This window comes from Panthera onca, chromosome X, assembly GCF_046562875.1.
Source record: "Panthera onca isolate mPanOnc1 chromosome X, mPanOnc1 haplotype 2, whole genome shotgun sequence".
NCBI lineage: Eukaryota > Metazoa > Chordata > Mammalia > Carnivora > Felidae > Panthera > Panthera onca.
This window is the reverse complement of record NC_138357.1, coordinates 88,866,546-88,883,383: the sequence shown is the minus strand read 5'-3', so window position 1 is coordinate 88,883,383 and position 16,838 is coordinate 88,866,546. Positions and strand designations below refer to the sequence as shown.

The following is a 16,838-nucleotide window of genomic DNA, read 5'->3' as shown; positions in this document are numbered from 1 at the left end:
GGGCTCCATGCTGGCAGCAGACAGCCCGATGTGGGGCTCAAACTCACGAACCAGGGGATCATGACCTGCCCCAAAGTCAGATGCTTAACTGACTGAGCCACCTCACCCCTGCCCCCCTGCCCCAGGTTGGGATTACAATTTTTTTAATTTTTTTTTTTTTGTATTTTAGAGAGAGCGAGGGAGAGGGGCAGAGAGAGAGAGAGAGAGAGAGAGAGAGAGAGACTCTTAAGCAGGCTCCACGCTCAGCACAGAACCAACATGGGGCTCAATCCCACGACCCTGGGATCATGACCTGAACTGAAATCAAGAGTTGGATGCTCAACCAACTGAGTCACCCAGGCACCCCGGTGGGATGGAATTTAACAGAAAGGGGACTTTATCTTCACTTTTGCTTAGGATCCCAAAGATTACTGTTGGATATAGATTTTTAAAAAAATTTTTTTAGTGTTTATTTATTTTCAAGAGAGACAGAGACGGAATGCGAGTGGGTTAGGGGCAGAGAGAGAGGGAGACACAGACTCCGAAGCAGGCTCCAGGCTCCAGGCTCCAAGCTGTCAGCACCAGAGCCCGACACGGGGCTCAAATTCACGGACCATGAGATCATGACCTGAGCCGAAGTCGGATTGTTATGCCCGAAGTTCTGAAACCTCCCACAAAAGACCACCAGAGTCATAAGTCAAAGCCAAGCGGCAAGGGTCGTTTATTGCAGGTTTGAACCTGGACCTCTGCGCACTCGTTGCCAGTGACGCTGAGAGGGAAGGCCGACCGATCGGGACCAACACTCTTGATAAGAGTGTGGCCCTGAACAGCCGGGGTACAGAGTTTTTAAAGCCGATCACATCGTTTTATCATTATCTGGGAACAGAACAGAGAAACAGTTGCCAGATGAGTCAGAAACAGTTATCGAATGAGGTGATTATTTTAGACTTTCTGTTGCTAAGTTTCAACCAGTGGATCTCCTTGACCTTGTCTCTGATGCTCTTTTTGAGGTTTTGTGTCCTTCATTGGTAAAGCCTGATTCACAAGAGTATGAAGTATGATTTACAAGAGTAAAAGCAAGGTTGTTATCTTTTGACCTTCAGTGTCAGAACAAAGTTATCTTTCAAGCTAAGCGTTAGCTCTACAGTACAATTTAACCCTTACACAGATGCTCAACCGACTGAGCCACCCAGGCGCCCCTGGATATAGATTTTTGTTTTAGGTTTGAGTTTCTTGTTAATGAATACTGCAAAACTATGAGAGTTTTAGGGATCGTTCCTCTAAAATTAGTTTTGTTGGGGCACCTGGGTGGCTCAGTCAGTTAAGCATCTGACTCTGGCTCAGGTCATGATCCTGCAGTTCGTGAGTTTGAGACCCTCATCTGGATCCGCACTGACTGTGCAGAGCCTGCTTGGGATTCTCTCTCTCTGCCCCTCCCCCACTTGCACTCTAAATAAATAAATAAATAAATAAATAAATAAATAAATAAAAAATTAGTTTTGTTGTTCATTAAGAGGAACAGCATCACTGTGGGACAGAGCCCCCATAGGCATCAGATGGCCTACACAGATACTTAACTTCTTTATTTCAGATCAGTCAGAAGGGAACACATTCAGGGTACGAGTGAGCTCTGGGTTTTTCTTGTCCCTGCTCAACCACTCTCATTGTGACCACAGATTAGTCCCTTCATCTCTGTGTACCTGTTTCCTCCACTCTACTACACGGTGGTCACAATTTTAACCTTCTATGACTCTAAAATATCTAGGGGTCTTATCCAAAACATCATCACACAGACCTTTCATCTCAGTCTGAAGAAGAAAAAGTATGTGCTAGGTCAAGACCCTGTTGCCTAAGATCTGGAACTTATATTTGCAGTAATTTCTAATACCTGAGCACATGCACTTTTTCTTCCTGATTGTGCAGTAAAAGACAGGAAGTGAAAAAGGGAACATTCTTAATGCTCAAGTTAAGTCAGAGACCCATTTAGGATACATACTCTAAATGTAAATAAGTGTGGGAAAGTAAAAAGTTAACCAAATTTGAACCTGAACTGATCTGCATTTGCTGTCCCACCAAGATGTCAAAATACTGTACTCAGAATTAAAATAACCTTTTTTTCTATTACAGAAGCAATACATGTGTATTGTAGTAAATTTAGCCCCAGGGTAACAAATGTTAATATTTAGTGTGTGTGTGTGTATATATATATATATATATATATATATATATATATATATTTTTTTTTTTTTTTTAATACCTTCAGACAGACCCTATGTCATTTGCTCAGAGCTGTTTATATGGCAATGCTTGTGTCCTTCCCTAGGCTATAAATTCCAGAGGAGAACCCCTTTACTAGGACATCTTGCCCCCGCCTCATCGCACACACACTTCAGACACTGTCTTCGATAAGGAATATAGAAAAGGTTGTAAATGCTTCCTTCACTAGCATGCATTCATTCATGCATGCACTCATTTGACAAACATCTTATCGAGCACCTAGCCTGGAGCTGAGCCAGGCCTAGGGAATTCAAAGATACATGCTCTTTGAGATCGGCTCTTTGGTCTCAAGAAATTCACATTTCTAATAGAGAATACACAAACAATTATTTTATTAAGTACTTGTGCAATTTTAGAGTGATATGCAGAAGTATTAAGAAAACACAGAAGAGAGGGCGAAGGGGGGTGTGGCTGGGGGAAGTTTCCGGAAGGGGCGACGCTGGCCGGACGGTGTGGCGCGGGTGTGATGAGGAGAAAATTAACGAATTTCAGGGCCCCTTCCTGTGTCAGCCGCAGTTCCTGCTCCCTCGCCACTTGCATCATAAAACTGAAGCTTAATGTTCAACTAGGGATCCCTCCCGCGCCTAGAACTTGGAAACTGAGAACCAAGGGCAAAAAGACGGCGGAGCCAGCACTCCCAGCGGCTAGAGAGCCCCAGGGAGTCCTCGGAGGGGCGGGGCCGGGCTGGGGGCGGGGTCGGCTTTGCGTGCGCCAGAGCCGGCCGGGCCCGCCACTGGGGGCCGGAGCAGGAGCGGGGCGCGGATTGGTTGTATGGGTCCGTCGACCTCTCTTCATAGGCCGCGCAGGGCCGCTCGCGGGGCTTTGATTGGCTCACGGGGCGCCGAGTGGTCATTGGCTGCGATGGGTCGTCTGGGCGACTAGGAGGAAAAAGAGAAGGGGTGTTGGGCCTGGCGGGCTAACCCGGATTGGGGACAGCTGGCGGTTCCGCGGGGCGGTGTCCGGAGAGCTGCGGGGCCCGGGAGCCCGGGGTCCACGCCACACTCCCAGGAGGTGCCCGAACCAGCGGGCCGGCGAGGAGTAGCGGCCAGCGAGACCCGCAAGCCGGGACCATGGGCTGCTTCTTCTCGAAGAGGCGGAAGGCTGAGAAGGAGTCGCAGCCCGAGGGCGAGGAGGAGCGGCCGAAGCAGTACAGCTGGGACCAGCGCGAGAAGGTAACCGAAGTCCCTCGGCCATTGGTTTCGGCCGTCCCGAGCCGCTCAGCCGGGGTCCCTGGCGGCCCCGGAGGGCTGAGGGGGGCCGACCCAGCGGATGCAGTTCGCGCGCGCGCGTTCTCCTCTCTCTCACGCGAGTAGTTGGAAGTCGGGGGGGGGGGGGAATGACTTTTGGTGGGGGGGGGGGGAGCGGTGAAATAACAGCGCCGCGGAGGACTGTGAAAGCGCTGGAAGGCGCCTTCGAACTCATTGTCAGAGTCCTGGGGGCTTTCCCTCCGGTCCGAGGGCGGACTGTAGGGAAGGAAGCAGAGCCTCGAATGCTCCTAATCTCAGATCTGTTCATTTCACCCGCTGCGCGGAGCGGGGTTTTGTCCAGTCGTCGAGTTACACGTGGGACCGATTCTCATCTCTTTCGCCGCTCACGTTCGTTCTGTGGCTGTTTTCTCTTTTGTCTACCCCAGCGGGTAAATCTCTTTAGTGCCTAGTGGTATATTCTACTGCTGAATTTTCTGTTACCGAGTGGACTGTTGATTTTGCTTTCCCTCCTCCCTCTTCCAGTTCCCCGAAAGGAATAATGAAAAGCGGACCAGTCTTGGAATGTGTGTTAAGACTGTATGGTGAAAATAACCAGCATAAACCGGGCAGTACTTTACTATTGTTTTCAATGAATGAAAACGCCCTTCTTTTTACTTCGGTCTATAAGCCAGAAATGAGAAAGCTTTGAAATGTCCACTGGTGTTGCACAAAACACACTTAGTCATAAATTTCATAATGTTTCCTCTTTCTACATAGTTCTGCATTTGTGCTTAGTAAATTACTTTGATAGACTTCTCAATTATTTTTCTTTTCCAGAAAAAGATTTTTTAATAAGTGTTACGAACAGTTAACTCCTTGCTTAATGCAACTTATCTTTACCCGTGAATACTTTAAAGTTGGTATTCATGTTATGATTTCAGAGACCTTCCCACATGGTTTTCAATCGCCAGAATAATTTATTCATGTAAACTCAGTTCTCCAAGTTCAGCTTTAAGAAACTGGAAGCTTTTTGCAGAATTTTGAGTCGCAGCTCTCTGTCCCATTTTTCACATCCTTCTTAGATTGCATGGTATATTTATTCTCTTATCTATACTTGATAGTATCATTTTATTGCCTAGGAATGGAAGGTGCTGTGATATCACACACAAATATTGCACCTATGATTTAGGGCACCTGGTTAAGTGTTAGGGTTTCCTGGTTTCTGAGTTGGAACCCCACATCGGGCTCTGTGCTGACAGTTCAAAGCCTGGAGCCTGCTTCAGATCCTCTCTCTGTCTCTCTGCCCCTCCCCTGCTCGCATTCTGTCTCTCTCTCCCCAAAATAAATAAACACTAAAAAAATTAAAGTTATTTGCTGGACAGTTTTTTAAAAGATTCATTTCCTCAGTCTTACTATTTCTATAATTTTTTTTAACGTTTATTTATTTTTGAGACAGAGAGAGACAGCATGAACGGGGGAGGGTCACAGAGAGAGGGAGACACAGAAGCTGAAACGGGCTCCAGGCTCTGAGCTGTCAGCTCAGAGCCCGATGCGGGGCTCAAACTCACGGAGTGTGAGATCGTGACCTGAGCCGAAGTCGGCTGCTCAACCGACTGAGCCACCCAGGCGCCCCTCAGTCTTACTATTTCTAACAATGCTCTTTAACCTTGAACTGTCTGCTATAGAGAAGCTTGTGTATTTGATTTTTATTTCAGCTTTTTGTTTTGAAGTCATAGGCTAAAACTAAAGTGCTTTTATTTTATTTAGAGTAGTCATGGTTGCCCTTTTGATTCATTCATTACTTCATAATAAATTGTCTTAAAGTTAACCTTTATTAATATAATGTTCAGGTTAGTTAGAATCTCATGTTAATTATTCTCCTTTTAGATACATGGATGTGTTCTGTGATTTTTTTTCTTTTGCTTTTTGGCTAAGTAAATGCATCGAAAAATACAGTAGTGGACCCCAACACCTAAGCTTTCTGCCCCATATGAGCATGTAATAAACTTTCAATTGTAGACACTATTTTGTGATCACAGGGAACATTTTGGGGGAACACTACTAGGTACTGTAGTTGTAGAGGTGGAAGACCTATTACTGGATATGTAAAATAAGCTCATGCCTCTGGATATGTGCATAATAAAAGTTAAAATCTTGATCAAGTCATCTAATCAGAATTTTCTAACTAAATGAGCATTATATTATGAAAACAGTCCAGTTTTAAAATCTGTTGGGGGCACCTGGGTGACTCAGTCCATGAAGCTTCTGACTCGTGGTTTCAGCTCAGGTCATGATCTCATGGTTCATGGGTTCAAGCCCTGCATCAGGCTCTGCACTGATAATACAGAGCCTGCTTGAGATCTGTCTCTCTGCCCCTTCCCTGCTTGCTCGCTCTCTCTCTCTCTCTCTCTCTCTCTCTCAGAATAAATAAACATAAAAAAATTTGTTGGACTTGGGGTGCCTGAGTAGCTCAGTTGGTTGAGCGTCCAACTTCGACTCAGGTCATGATCTCACAGTTCGTGAGTTTGAGCCCTGCATTGGGTTCTCTGCTGTCAGGAGGAACCCACTTCAGATCCTCTGTCCCCCTCTCTGCACCTCCCCTGCTCATGCTTGCTGTCTCTCTCTCTCTCTCTCTCTCTCTCTCTCAAAAATAAATAAACATTAAAAAAATCTGTTGGACTGTTCGAGAAAGAGAATTACCAGCTTACATTTTGAGACAGTGGAGGTACCACATTTCCCAACATTACTTTTTTCTTTTTGGGATTTTTCTTTTTCTTTTGGAATTATTAGGAGTTCACTCTACGGTGCCTCACTTATGGTAGCCTACTAAATTTTATATGATTTTAAAGATTTTTTTTCTAGTTCCTTATCTCTCGTGAGGCCAGTTTGGGCTAGTGTACAAATGTTCTGGATTAGTCCAATGATACTTTTACTGAGTTTAGCATGGTCTTGCTTGCTCCTAGAAGACTTTAATTGTACCTTATAAGGAACAGAATGCAAATACGTCCCAGAGAACATAAGCGAGATAAGTTTTAAAGTTACATCAGACAATTACCATTCAATTATAGATGTAAAAACAAAATGCATTGCCTGAAAAATTTCCTTGCAACGTGGAAAAGTGGTGTCTAAATTTTTCCTTAGGTTGTGTAATCAGAGTATCTTTATTGAGAGGCGCCCTCTGGGTTTTGGGTTTTAACTTGTGTAATTGGGTTGGTCTTAGGGGACTGAAGCTAGGAGAAATTGTCTCAGGATGTTTGGAGACTAGGTGTTGTCATGGCAACTGATTTACTGTAATCAACAGTGTATGAAGCTTATTTTCTATTGCTGCTAACTTTGAAAAAGTAAAAAAGTTACTGTACAATTACTACATTGGCATGAGAAATATTTTCGGATTGTAACATCAGTTTTTTAAATCATTTGGAAAGAGGGGTGCCTGGGTGGCTCAGTCGGTTAGGCGGCCGACTTCGGCTCAGGTCATGATCTTGCGGTCCGTGAGTTCGAGCCCCGCATTGGGCTCTGTGCTGACAGCTCAGAGCCTAGAGCCTGTTTCAGATTCTGTGTCTCCCTCTCTCTGACCCTCCCCCGTTCATGCTCTGTCTCGGTCTCAAAAATAAATAAACGTTAAAAAAAATTTTTTTTAATCATTTGGAAAGAAATGCTTTTACCCTTGTTATCTGTGTGCTGCCTCTCACAGTTAGACAAATTATTCTATATATATATATACACACACATATATATATCCATATATGTGTGTATACATGTGTGTGTATATATATGTGTGTGTGTGTGTGTGTGTGTATATATATGCACTCCAACACCAAGGAAGACTCAAAATTCTAAGAATTATCCCTGCCCTTAATGAGTAGGCTGGCTTTATTGAGTTAAAATAGGAAATAATTTAAGTATAAACAAAGAAAAGAGGAGTGGTACAGAAAAGAAGTTTTCATTTTCTGGTTATTCATACCAATACTCTCCCTAGATGATAGAAATGAGGATTAGTCCTCTAAACAATGCTGGCCTAAGTATGAAATTTGTGAATTTGAGTATGAGCAACACATCTTGTATCCATTACACTTGTCTCATGTTTGGTAGAAATAAAACTAAACAAAAGCCTTCTACCAGGGATTCGAGTAACTGCGTTTTATTTGGTGTCTGTGTCGAGACCTATCCAATAAAGCAGTCAATTTGTGTATTTCAGGTTCTGTGGCTATAAAATGGGACAGTGATAAAGAATTTTTTACTATTTAATAAGGTAAAGCCCTGGCCTGAGGGGTTAGACAACAGTGGTCACCTCTGAGGATAGAACTCAGACCAGAGATTGCCAGGGAGGAGGGGGACAGTGGGGGGGGGGGGGGGAAGCAGAACTGGTCTTATTATAAAGCAGATCATAATTCCTAGGGTTGTTCATCAGCAGAAGGAATGGCTTTGTGAGGAACTGATGTGCATATTAATCAAAAGATTCAGACAGTGCCTGGATGGCCACCTACTAGAAAGAAGCGTCTGCATTGAGGAGGGGGCTAGATGCTGTTTTTAGCGTTTTAAGTATGAACAGTGCATATTCTAGGTATCCATTGCTGCATACCAAACCACTGTAAAACTTAAGGGCTTAGAACAATGGCAAGTACTTATTTTGTTCACAACTCTGCAATTTGTGTAGGGCTTAGCAAGGTTGACTCTCCCCTCTGTATGGCATCAGATGCAGCAGCTTGACTGAGGACTGGAAGATCTGCTTTCAAATATGGCTTAATAACAGAGCTGGCTGGCAAGTTGATCTGGCTTTCGGCTAGGAGCTCAGCTAGGGCTGAGGGCCAGGGGCCTCTTATAGTTGCGGCTTCCTTGCAGCGTGATGGCTGGGTTCTAAGGGCAAGTGTCCTAAGAGGGACTGGCAGAAGCTGCATGACGTTTTCTTTTCTCTTTTCTTTTCTTTCTTGACTCTGAATTCTCTTTATTTTTTTTAATTTGTATTTTCCTTTTTTTTTTTTTTAATATAATTGTCAAGCTGGCTAACATACAGCATGTACAGGGTGCTCTTGGTTTCGGGGGTTGATTCCCATGATTCATCGCTTCCGTACGACACCCAGTGCTCATCCCAACAGGCACCCTCCTCAATGACCGTCACCCATTTCCCTTCTCTCCCCTGCTGCCCCATCCACCCTCAGTTTGTTCTCTGTATTTAAGAGTCTCTCATGATTTGTCTCCCTCTCTGTTGGAAACTATTTTTCCCCCTTCCTTTCCCCCTGCATGGCGCTTTCTAACTAGCCTCTTAAGTGATGTAGCATTACTTCTGCCACATTCTGTTCATGTTCAAGGGGAGGGGACCTCTTGGTGGGAGGAGTGTTAAAGAATTTGTCTACGTGTTTTACAAGACCAGTGCTCTAATCCCTGAGCTATGGAGCCAACCATTGTCTATGTGTTTTAAATCTTTTTTTTTTTAATATTTATATATATTTGACAGAAAGAGAGCACGCCCGTGAGCAGGCGAGGAGCAGAGGGAGAGGGAGACAGGATCGAAATGGGCTCTGCCTTGACAGCGGGGAGCTGGATTTGGGGCTCAAACTCATGAACTGTGAGATCATGACCTGAGCCAGAGTTGGATGCTTAACCGACTGAACCTCCCAGCCACCCCCACATGTTTTAAATCTTTTACATGAAGTTGTTGTTACTGCTTTTAAGCGATAACTAGCTTTTTGTTTATTTGTTTTCAAAATAGCTTTATCAGTAATCAGGAAAATTAAAATTAAAATCGCAGCGAGATACCACCTTACACCTGTCAGAATGGCTAAAAGCAGAAACTCCAGAAACACCCAAGTGTTGGTGCGGATGTGGAGAAAAAAGAATCCTCTTGCACTGTTGCTATTGGTGGGAATGCAAACTGGTGTGGAATACAGTATGGAGGTTCCTCAAAAAGATAAAAAATAGAACTACCCTATGATCCAGTAACCACACTACTTGGTAGTTACCCAAAATATACAAAAACACTAATTTGAAGGGATATATATACCCCTGGGTTTATTGCAGCATTATTTACAATAGCCAAATTATGGAAGCAGCCCAAGTGTCCTTCAGTAGATGAATAGACAAGACGTGGTGTACATATATATCAGCATATTATTCAGCCATAAAAAGAATGAAATCTTGCCATTTGCAGCAACATGGATGGAGCTAGAAAGTATAAGCTAAGCGAAATAAGCCAGTCGAAGAAAGACCGATACCATATGATTTCACCCATGTGTGGAATTTGAGAAACAAATGAACAAAGGAAGAAAACAGAGAGAGACAAACCAAAAAACAGACTCTTAACTATAAAGAACAAACAGATGGTTATCAGAGGGGAGGGGAGTGGGGATATGGGTGAAATAGGTAAAGGGGATCAAGAGTACACTTATCTTGGGGCACCTGGGTGGCTCAGTCAGTTATACGTCTGACTTTGGCCCAGGTCATGATCTCATGGTTTGTGAGATCGAGCCCCGCATTGGGCTCTGTGCTGACAGCTCAGAGTCTAGAGCCTGCTTCGGTTCTGTGTCTCCCTCTCTCTCTCTCTGCCCCTCCCCTGCTCATGCTCTGTCCCTTTTTTTCTCAAAAATAGATAAACATTTAAAAAATTTTTTTAAAGTACACGTATCTTGATGAACACTGAGTAATATACGGAGCTGTTGAATCACTATACTGTACTACTGAAATTAATATAACACTGTATGTTAACTACACTGGAATTAAAATTTAAAAAAAAATTAAAAATGTGTTTAGTCCTGAAAAGGACTAGAAATAAATGTCTAAATTTTCTAAAGTTTGTATAATAAGCACACCTTATTTTTTTTTTTGAGGGAGAGAGAGAGAGAGCACGTGTGTGCGAGAGCACCCATGAGAGAGGGGCAGAGGGAAAGGGAGAAAGAGAATCCTAAGCAGGCTCCAAACCCAGTGCAAGCCCTACATGGAGCTCGATCACAAGACCATGAGATCATGATCCGAGCCAAAATCAAGAATTGGTCGCTTAACTGACTGAGCCACCCAGGCACCCCAGGCACACCTTATTTCTATAATCAGATATATATGCAATGTATATAAATAGAAATATTAATAAAAATGTGATCTCTGGGACCAAATATATAATTAATGGATACCTTAAAAAACTAATATAGATTTCTACTTGACTATTGATTATAATTCTGTTCAAATCCGTACAAACATAAAACTAGGCATAAATCCCTTACGGTTATACCATTCTAAAATGATAAAATAAAAAGAAAAATTTTAAGCACATGTAAGTATAAAGCTAATTAAATTAAAAAAACAACTTTAATATTAAAAAGTAACTTTAATGAGATAGAATTCATCTACCATACAACTTATTCGAATTGTACAGTTCAATAGTTTTAATAACTTCACAGGGTTATGGTACCATCGCTATGATCTAATTCTAGAACACATTCATCTCCCACAAGATATCCATACCTATTGGTAGTTATTCCCACTTCTCCCTGCCCCCCCCCCCACCGGAAACCACAATTTTACTTTCTATCTCTATAGATTTGTCAAATAACGCAGTATTTAGTCTTTTGTTACTGGCTTCTTTCATTTAGCATGTTTTTGAGATTCACCCATATTGTAGCATGTATCAGTACTTTATTCCTTTTTATTGGTGAATAATATTCCACACAATAGATATTCACTTATAAATTTTATTTGTCCAGGGGCGCCTGGGTGGCTCAGTTGGTTGAGCATCCGACTGTGGCTCAGGTCATGATCTCACAGTTTGTGGGTTTGAGCCCCGCATCAGGCTCTGTGCTGACAGCTTGCTCAGAGCCTGCAGCCTGCTTCAGATTCTGTGTCTCCTTCTCTCTCTCTGCCCCTCCCCTGCTCATGCTCTGTCTCTCTGTCTCTCAAAAATAAATAAATGTTAAAAAATTTTAAATAAAATGAAATAAATTTTATTTGTCCAGTTTATGTATCCATTCATCAGCTGATGGACGTTTGGGTTGTTTTCACTTTTGGGCCATTACAAATAATGCCGCTGTGAATATTCATGTACAAGTTTTTGTGTGGACATATATTTTTATTTCTCTTGGGGTCATCCCTAGGAGTGGAATTCCTGAGTCATATAGTAACTTCTGTGTTTAACTTTTTGAAGCTCTGCCAAGCTTTTTAAAAGTGTACCATTTTATTTTATTTTTCATGTTTATTTTTGAGAGAGCACGAGTGAGGGAGGGGCAGAGAGAGAGGGAGACACAGAATCCGAAGCAGGCTCCAGGCTCTGAGCTGTCAGCACAGAGCCAGACGTGGGGCTCGAACCCACAAATCATGGGATTGTGACCTGAGCCGAAGTCCGACACTCAACCGACTGAGCCGCCCAGGCACCCCGCACCATTTTCTATTTCTACCAGCAGTATATGAGGGTTCTAATTTCTTCACTCACATAAAATTTTGATAAAGAAGAAAAGCGCAAAGAGTGAAAAATGCATGGGACTGGGTTTTTAATTTGCATTCTACACACCAATATACCTCCTTGGTAGAGGCATTTAGCTTTTCCAGCTCTCAATTTCCTAGGATCCCTTCCAGTTGTCTGATTCTTTGAGCTTCTCGGGAGAGGAGAGGTAAGCATTGCTAGAAGCATTCAGGCAAATCTGGGTGAACAAAACCAATGTGATAGGCTGTAAGATTAGATTAGGTGATATGGAAAATCCTTTTCTTTTTTTAATTTTTTTAACTTACTTTGAAAGAGAGAGCGCTGAGAGTATGAATGGGCAAGGGGCAGAGAGAGAGGGAGAGAATCCCAAGCAGGCTCTGCACTGTCAGCGCAGAGCCTGATGCAGGGCTCAATCTCACGACCATGAGACCATCACCTGAGCCGTAATCAAGAGTTGGACGCTCAACCAATGGAGCCACCCAGGTGCCCCTTCTCTTTTTCCTTAAAGTTTTTTTTATTTATTTCATAATCTCTACACCCCACGTGGGGCTCGAACTTGTGACCCTGAGATCAAGAGCCACATGCTTTTCCAACTGAGCCAGCCAGGCACCCCAGAAAATCCTTTTCAATCCTAAAATTTCATAATTCTATTTTGTGGTTATATGTTTAGCAACATGGTGAGCTAATATAAATATAATGCTTCACACTTTGTCTTCATTGTACTTAAGATCAAAGTACTGGTATTTGTTATTTCTATAATTACATGGCACTACCATTTTCATTTAGGAAATAACCTTTCAGCTGTATAGCTATGTAGTCCTGAAATTGATTTAACAATGTTTAAATTTTAAGTAATTTTAGTTTAATTGAAGTGTAATTTACATACAGTAAAATTTACCCTTTTGAAGTGTACAGTTCTGAGTTTTGGCAAATGAATACAGTCACATAACTGATCACTACAATGGAGATATAGTACAGTTACATCAACCCCCCAAATTTCCTCATGCTCCTTTGCAGTCAAGTCTGCCCCTAGCCTCTGATCAGTTTTTTATCCCTGTGGTTTTGTCTTTTTGAGAATGTCGTATAAATAGAATCCGACAGTAACCTTTTGAGTCTGCCTTCTTTCACTTAGCATGATACATCTATTTATTTATTTTTTATTAAATTTTTTTTAACGTTTATTTATTTTTGAGACAGAAACAGAGCATGAACGGGGGAGGGGCAGGAGAGAGGGAATTGCAGAATCCGAAGCAGGCTCCAAGCTCTGAGCTGTCAGCACAGAGCCCAACGCGGGGCTCGAACTCACGGACCGCGTGATCATGACCTGAGCCGAAGTCGGACACTTAACCGACAGAGCCACCCAGGCGCCCCAGCATGATACGTTTAAAATTCATCCATGTTGTTGCGTGTATCAGGAGTTCCTTTTTATTGTTGAGTAGTATTCCGTTATTTGGGTGTACCATGTTAGTTTATCCATTCCCCAGTCGAGGAACATTTGGGTTGTTTTCAGTTTGGGTAATTATGAATAAATCTATTATAAACATTTGCAGACAGGTTTTTGAGTGAACGTAATTTTTCATTTCCTTTGGGTGAATATTTAGGAGTGGGATTACTGACTCATATGGAAATTGTATATTAAACTTCATAAGAAACTGCCAAACTGTTTTTCCAAAGTGGCTGTCCCAGTTTGCATTCTTACGGGCAATGTATGAGAGATCCAGTTGCTATGCCACCAGCACTTGTTATGTTCAGTTTTTCTTTTTTTTTAAATCTAATTTTAGCCATTCTAATAGGCATGCATTGGTGTTTCATTGTGGTTTAATTTGCATATCCTTGATGAGTAATGATGTTGAGCATTTTTCCATGTACTTATTTGCTGTCCATGTATTTTTGCTGAAGCGTTTATTAAAATCTTTTGCCCATTTTTTAAAATGTTTGTTTGTTTGTTTATTTATTTAGAGGCAGCAAGCATGAGCGGGGGAAGGGCAGAGAGAGAGGGAGACAGAGAATCTCCTCACTGTCAGCACGGACCCCAACTCGGGACTCTATCTCACGAACCGTGAGATCGTGACCTGAGCCGAAATCAAGAGTTGGATGACCGACCAACTGAGCCACTCAAGCGCCCCTTTGGCCCATTTTTTACAGGATTGTTTTCTTAATTGTGTTTTGAGACTTTTTTTTATATAACTTGGATACAAGTCCCTTGTCATATGGTGTGTTTTACAGATTTTTTTTCCCGCAATTAATGATTTGTCTGCTCTTAACGGTGTCTTTTGAAGAACAGAAATTTTCTATTTTGATAAAAGTCCCAATTTTTAATTTTTTCTTTTACGGATTTGTGTTTTTGGTTTCACATCTAGAAAATGTTTGCCTAACCAGGATTACAAAGATTTTTTTTCCCTCCGTTTTATTCTAGAAGTTGTAGGGTTTTTGGTGTTATAGTTAGGTTCTATGATCTATTTTGAGTTGTTTTATATGGTGCAAGATAAGGGAATTCTTTTACTTTTTTTACATATAGATTTCCAATTGTTCTGGCACCATTTGTTGAAAAGACTATGCTTTATTGAATTGCCTTTGCACCTTTGTCAATGTATACACAAGTCTATTTTTGAACTCTCTATTCTGTTCCATTGGTTTATGCGCCTAGTAAACATTGGTTTCTGTTTGAATCTGGTTAACTATGAAGAAGCAGCCAAGAGAATGTTTTAGGAGCCAGATTGCCTGGGTCTCAGACTCAGCTCAAGCACTTACTAACTGTGTGAATTTGGGTAAGTTATTTAGACTCTCGGTGCCTAAATTTTCTCATCTGTAAAACAGAGATAATAGTACACAACCCTCATAGGGGTTTTTATGAGTTTTGAGTGAATGACCGTAAAGCACTGAGCATGGTGACTTGTTCCTGTACATAGCTTCTTATATTCCTGAGCCTTATTTTGGACTTCTGTGCAGATGGGCTTTCCACTAAAATTAACAGATTCCGGGGCGCCGGGGGGACTGAGTTGGTTGAGCGTCTGACTCTTGGTGTTGGCTCAGGTCGTGATCTCACAGTTCATGGTTTGGAGCCCCGTGTCAGGCTCCATAACGACAGCATGGGGCCCCCTTGGGATTCTCTCTCCCTCTCTCTGCCCCTCCCCTGCTCATGCTCACTTGCTTGTGCTCTCTCTCTAAATAAATAAATAAACTTAAATAAAACTTAAATTAACACATTCCATTATTTCATCTCAGATTATCATTATGGAAATTTAACTGCAGAGATGAATTTTAATGGAAAATTTCATTGCTTTCATTTTTTCATTTTTCATTTCAGTAAGAAAAAATAAGATGTTCACTTTTGTTTTCTGTTAGGAAAATAATGCTTAACTTAGTTTAGTAGCTGTATCGGGTGAACTCCAACTGTTGAAATAGTTTCTTTGATTTCAAAAGTATATCCACTACCTTTTGTGGATTGTAGTAAGAAATACAGCCCAAACTACGCTCACTTCATAAGTGGCTCTTGTGAACAGGTAGCTTGAAATATGACGTTTCCATGTTTGTTTTTTTAGGCACTTTATTTGAAAACTAGTAACTTGCAAAATTCCTGTGGTACTAAGCTTCAGGTTATTTATGATTACTTTTTGTTTTGAAGAACTTCCAAGATTTGTTGAGGAAGTATCCTAAGTTTCTCCTTCGTGGACCATATTGACAATCTGAATAATTTTATACCATACAACTCTTTAGCTAGAGGGTTAGTTTCTCCCTGTAACTATGAGAACTGAGGTATCCAGATAAAGTACTTAGACAAATAGTAAATTACATTTAACTCCTCAGCATTGACGTTTGTTATGGACTAAATATCCGTGTCCCTTCAAAATTCATGTGTTGAAGCCCTAACTCCCATTGTGGCTGTGTTTGGAGATGGGGCCTCAAAGGAAGTAATTAAAGGTTAAACGGGATCATAAAGGTAGGGCCCTGATCTGATAGGATTAGGTTCCTTATAAGAAGAGACCTCAGAGAACTTGTTGCGTACTCACTCGGGAAGGCCATGTGAGGATATAGTGAGAAGGCAGACGTTGTCTGCAAGCCAGGGAGAGAGGTCTCACCAGAAACCAACCAACTGTGATGGCACCTTAATCTTGGACTTCCCAGCCTCCAGAACTGTGAGACATAAATTTCTGCTGTTTAAAAGCCACCTGATCTGTTATTTTGTTATGGCAACCAGTCTCAGTCTCCTCAGGCTGCCATCACAAAATAGCATGGGCTAGGTAGCTTTAAAGAGAAATTTATGTCTTAGATGGTTCTGGAGACTGGAAGTCCAAGATCAAGGTGCCGGCAGATCAAGTGTCTGGTGTCACAGGTCAGTATTGCTGGACATGAGTTAAAGCGTCAAAACCAGATTTTATTCAGTAACTACTGGCAGTGGAGGACAGAGCTGAGCTCCTTTCCAATTTGTGCGGAAGTGATTTCAGTGATTTTATCGAGAAAATGAGGGAGCAGGGAGAGCAGGGGCTTCGTAGAGTCAGAGAAGTGAAAATTGCAAAGTTGGTCAGTGTGAATGTGATTAGACGAGCTGTGTTCATTAACTCAGTTATCAAAGTGTGGATTCTATCCTCCCACAGAGACTGGTAGACAGAGGCCCTATCCTTTCTGACATTTATATTTCAAAGGAGTGGCTGTCAGGTCCTTGAGAAAGAGATTTCTGAATTTTAAGACTTACATACTCACAGCGGTGAGTTCTTTTTAGTAAATGCTGTAAGAAAGGGAGGTCAGGGGCCCATTATCAGGTATTGGCTAGAACAAACAGTAAATTTTCCTGGCAGAAACATTTTCCAGGCAGGAATTATAATGGGGGGGAGGGGGGTTGAAGGGTCCTTCTAGAGACAGGGCTTTGTGCTGCTAGAAGCCATGCTTGAATTTGGTCAAGTCTGTTACTCCAGGGATTGGGCCAGAGTTGTAGTGTGCCAGAAGTTTCCCGGTTCTCACTGGTGAGGGCCTGCGTCCTGGCTCCTATTCAG

The 16,838-nt window shown here is 42.2% G+C and overlaps 1 protein-coding gene across 1 annotated transcript in view; it reads left to right on the top strand.

The window, feature by feature from the left end:
• Positions 1 to 3,102: 3,102 nt before the first annotated feature.
• The window catches only part of RP2 (RP2 activator of ARL3 GTPase), a 49,616-nt gene continuing 35,880 nt past the window's right edge, over positions 3,103 to 16,838 (top strand). The window contains exon 1 of the mRNA XM_081793215.1: positions 3,103 to 3,428. Coding sequence (XP_081649341.1) covers positions 3,327 to 3,428 — 102 coding nt within the window. The 5' untranslated portion in view covers positions 3,103 to 3,326. The remainder of the gene's footprint in view (positions 3,429 to 16,838) is intronic.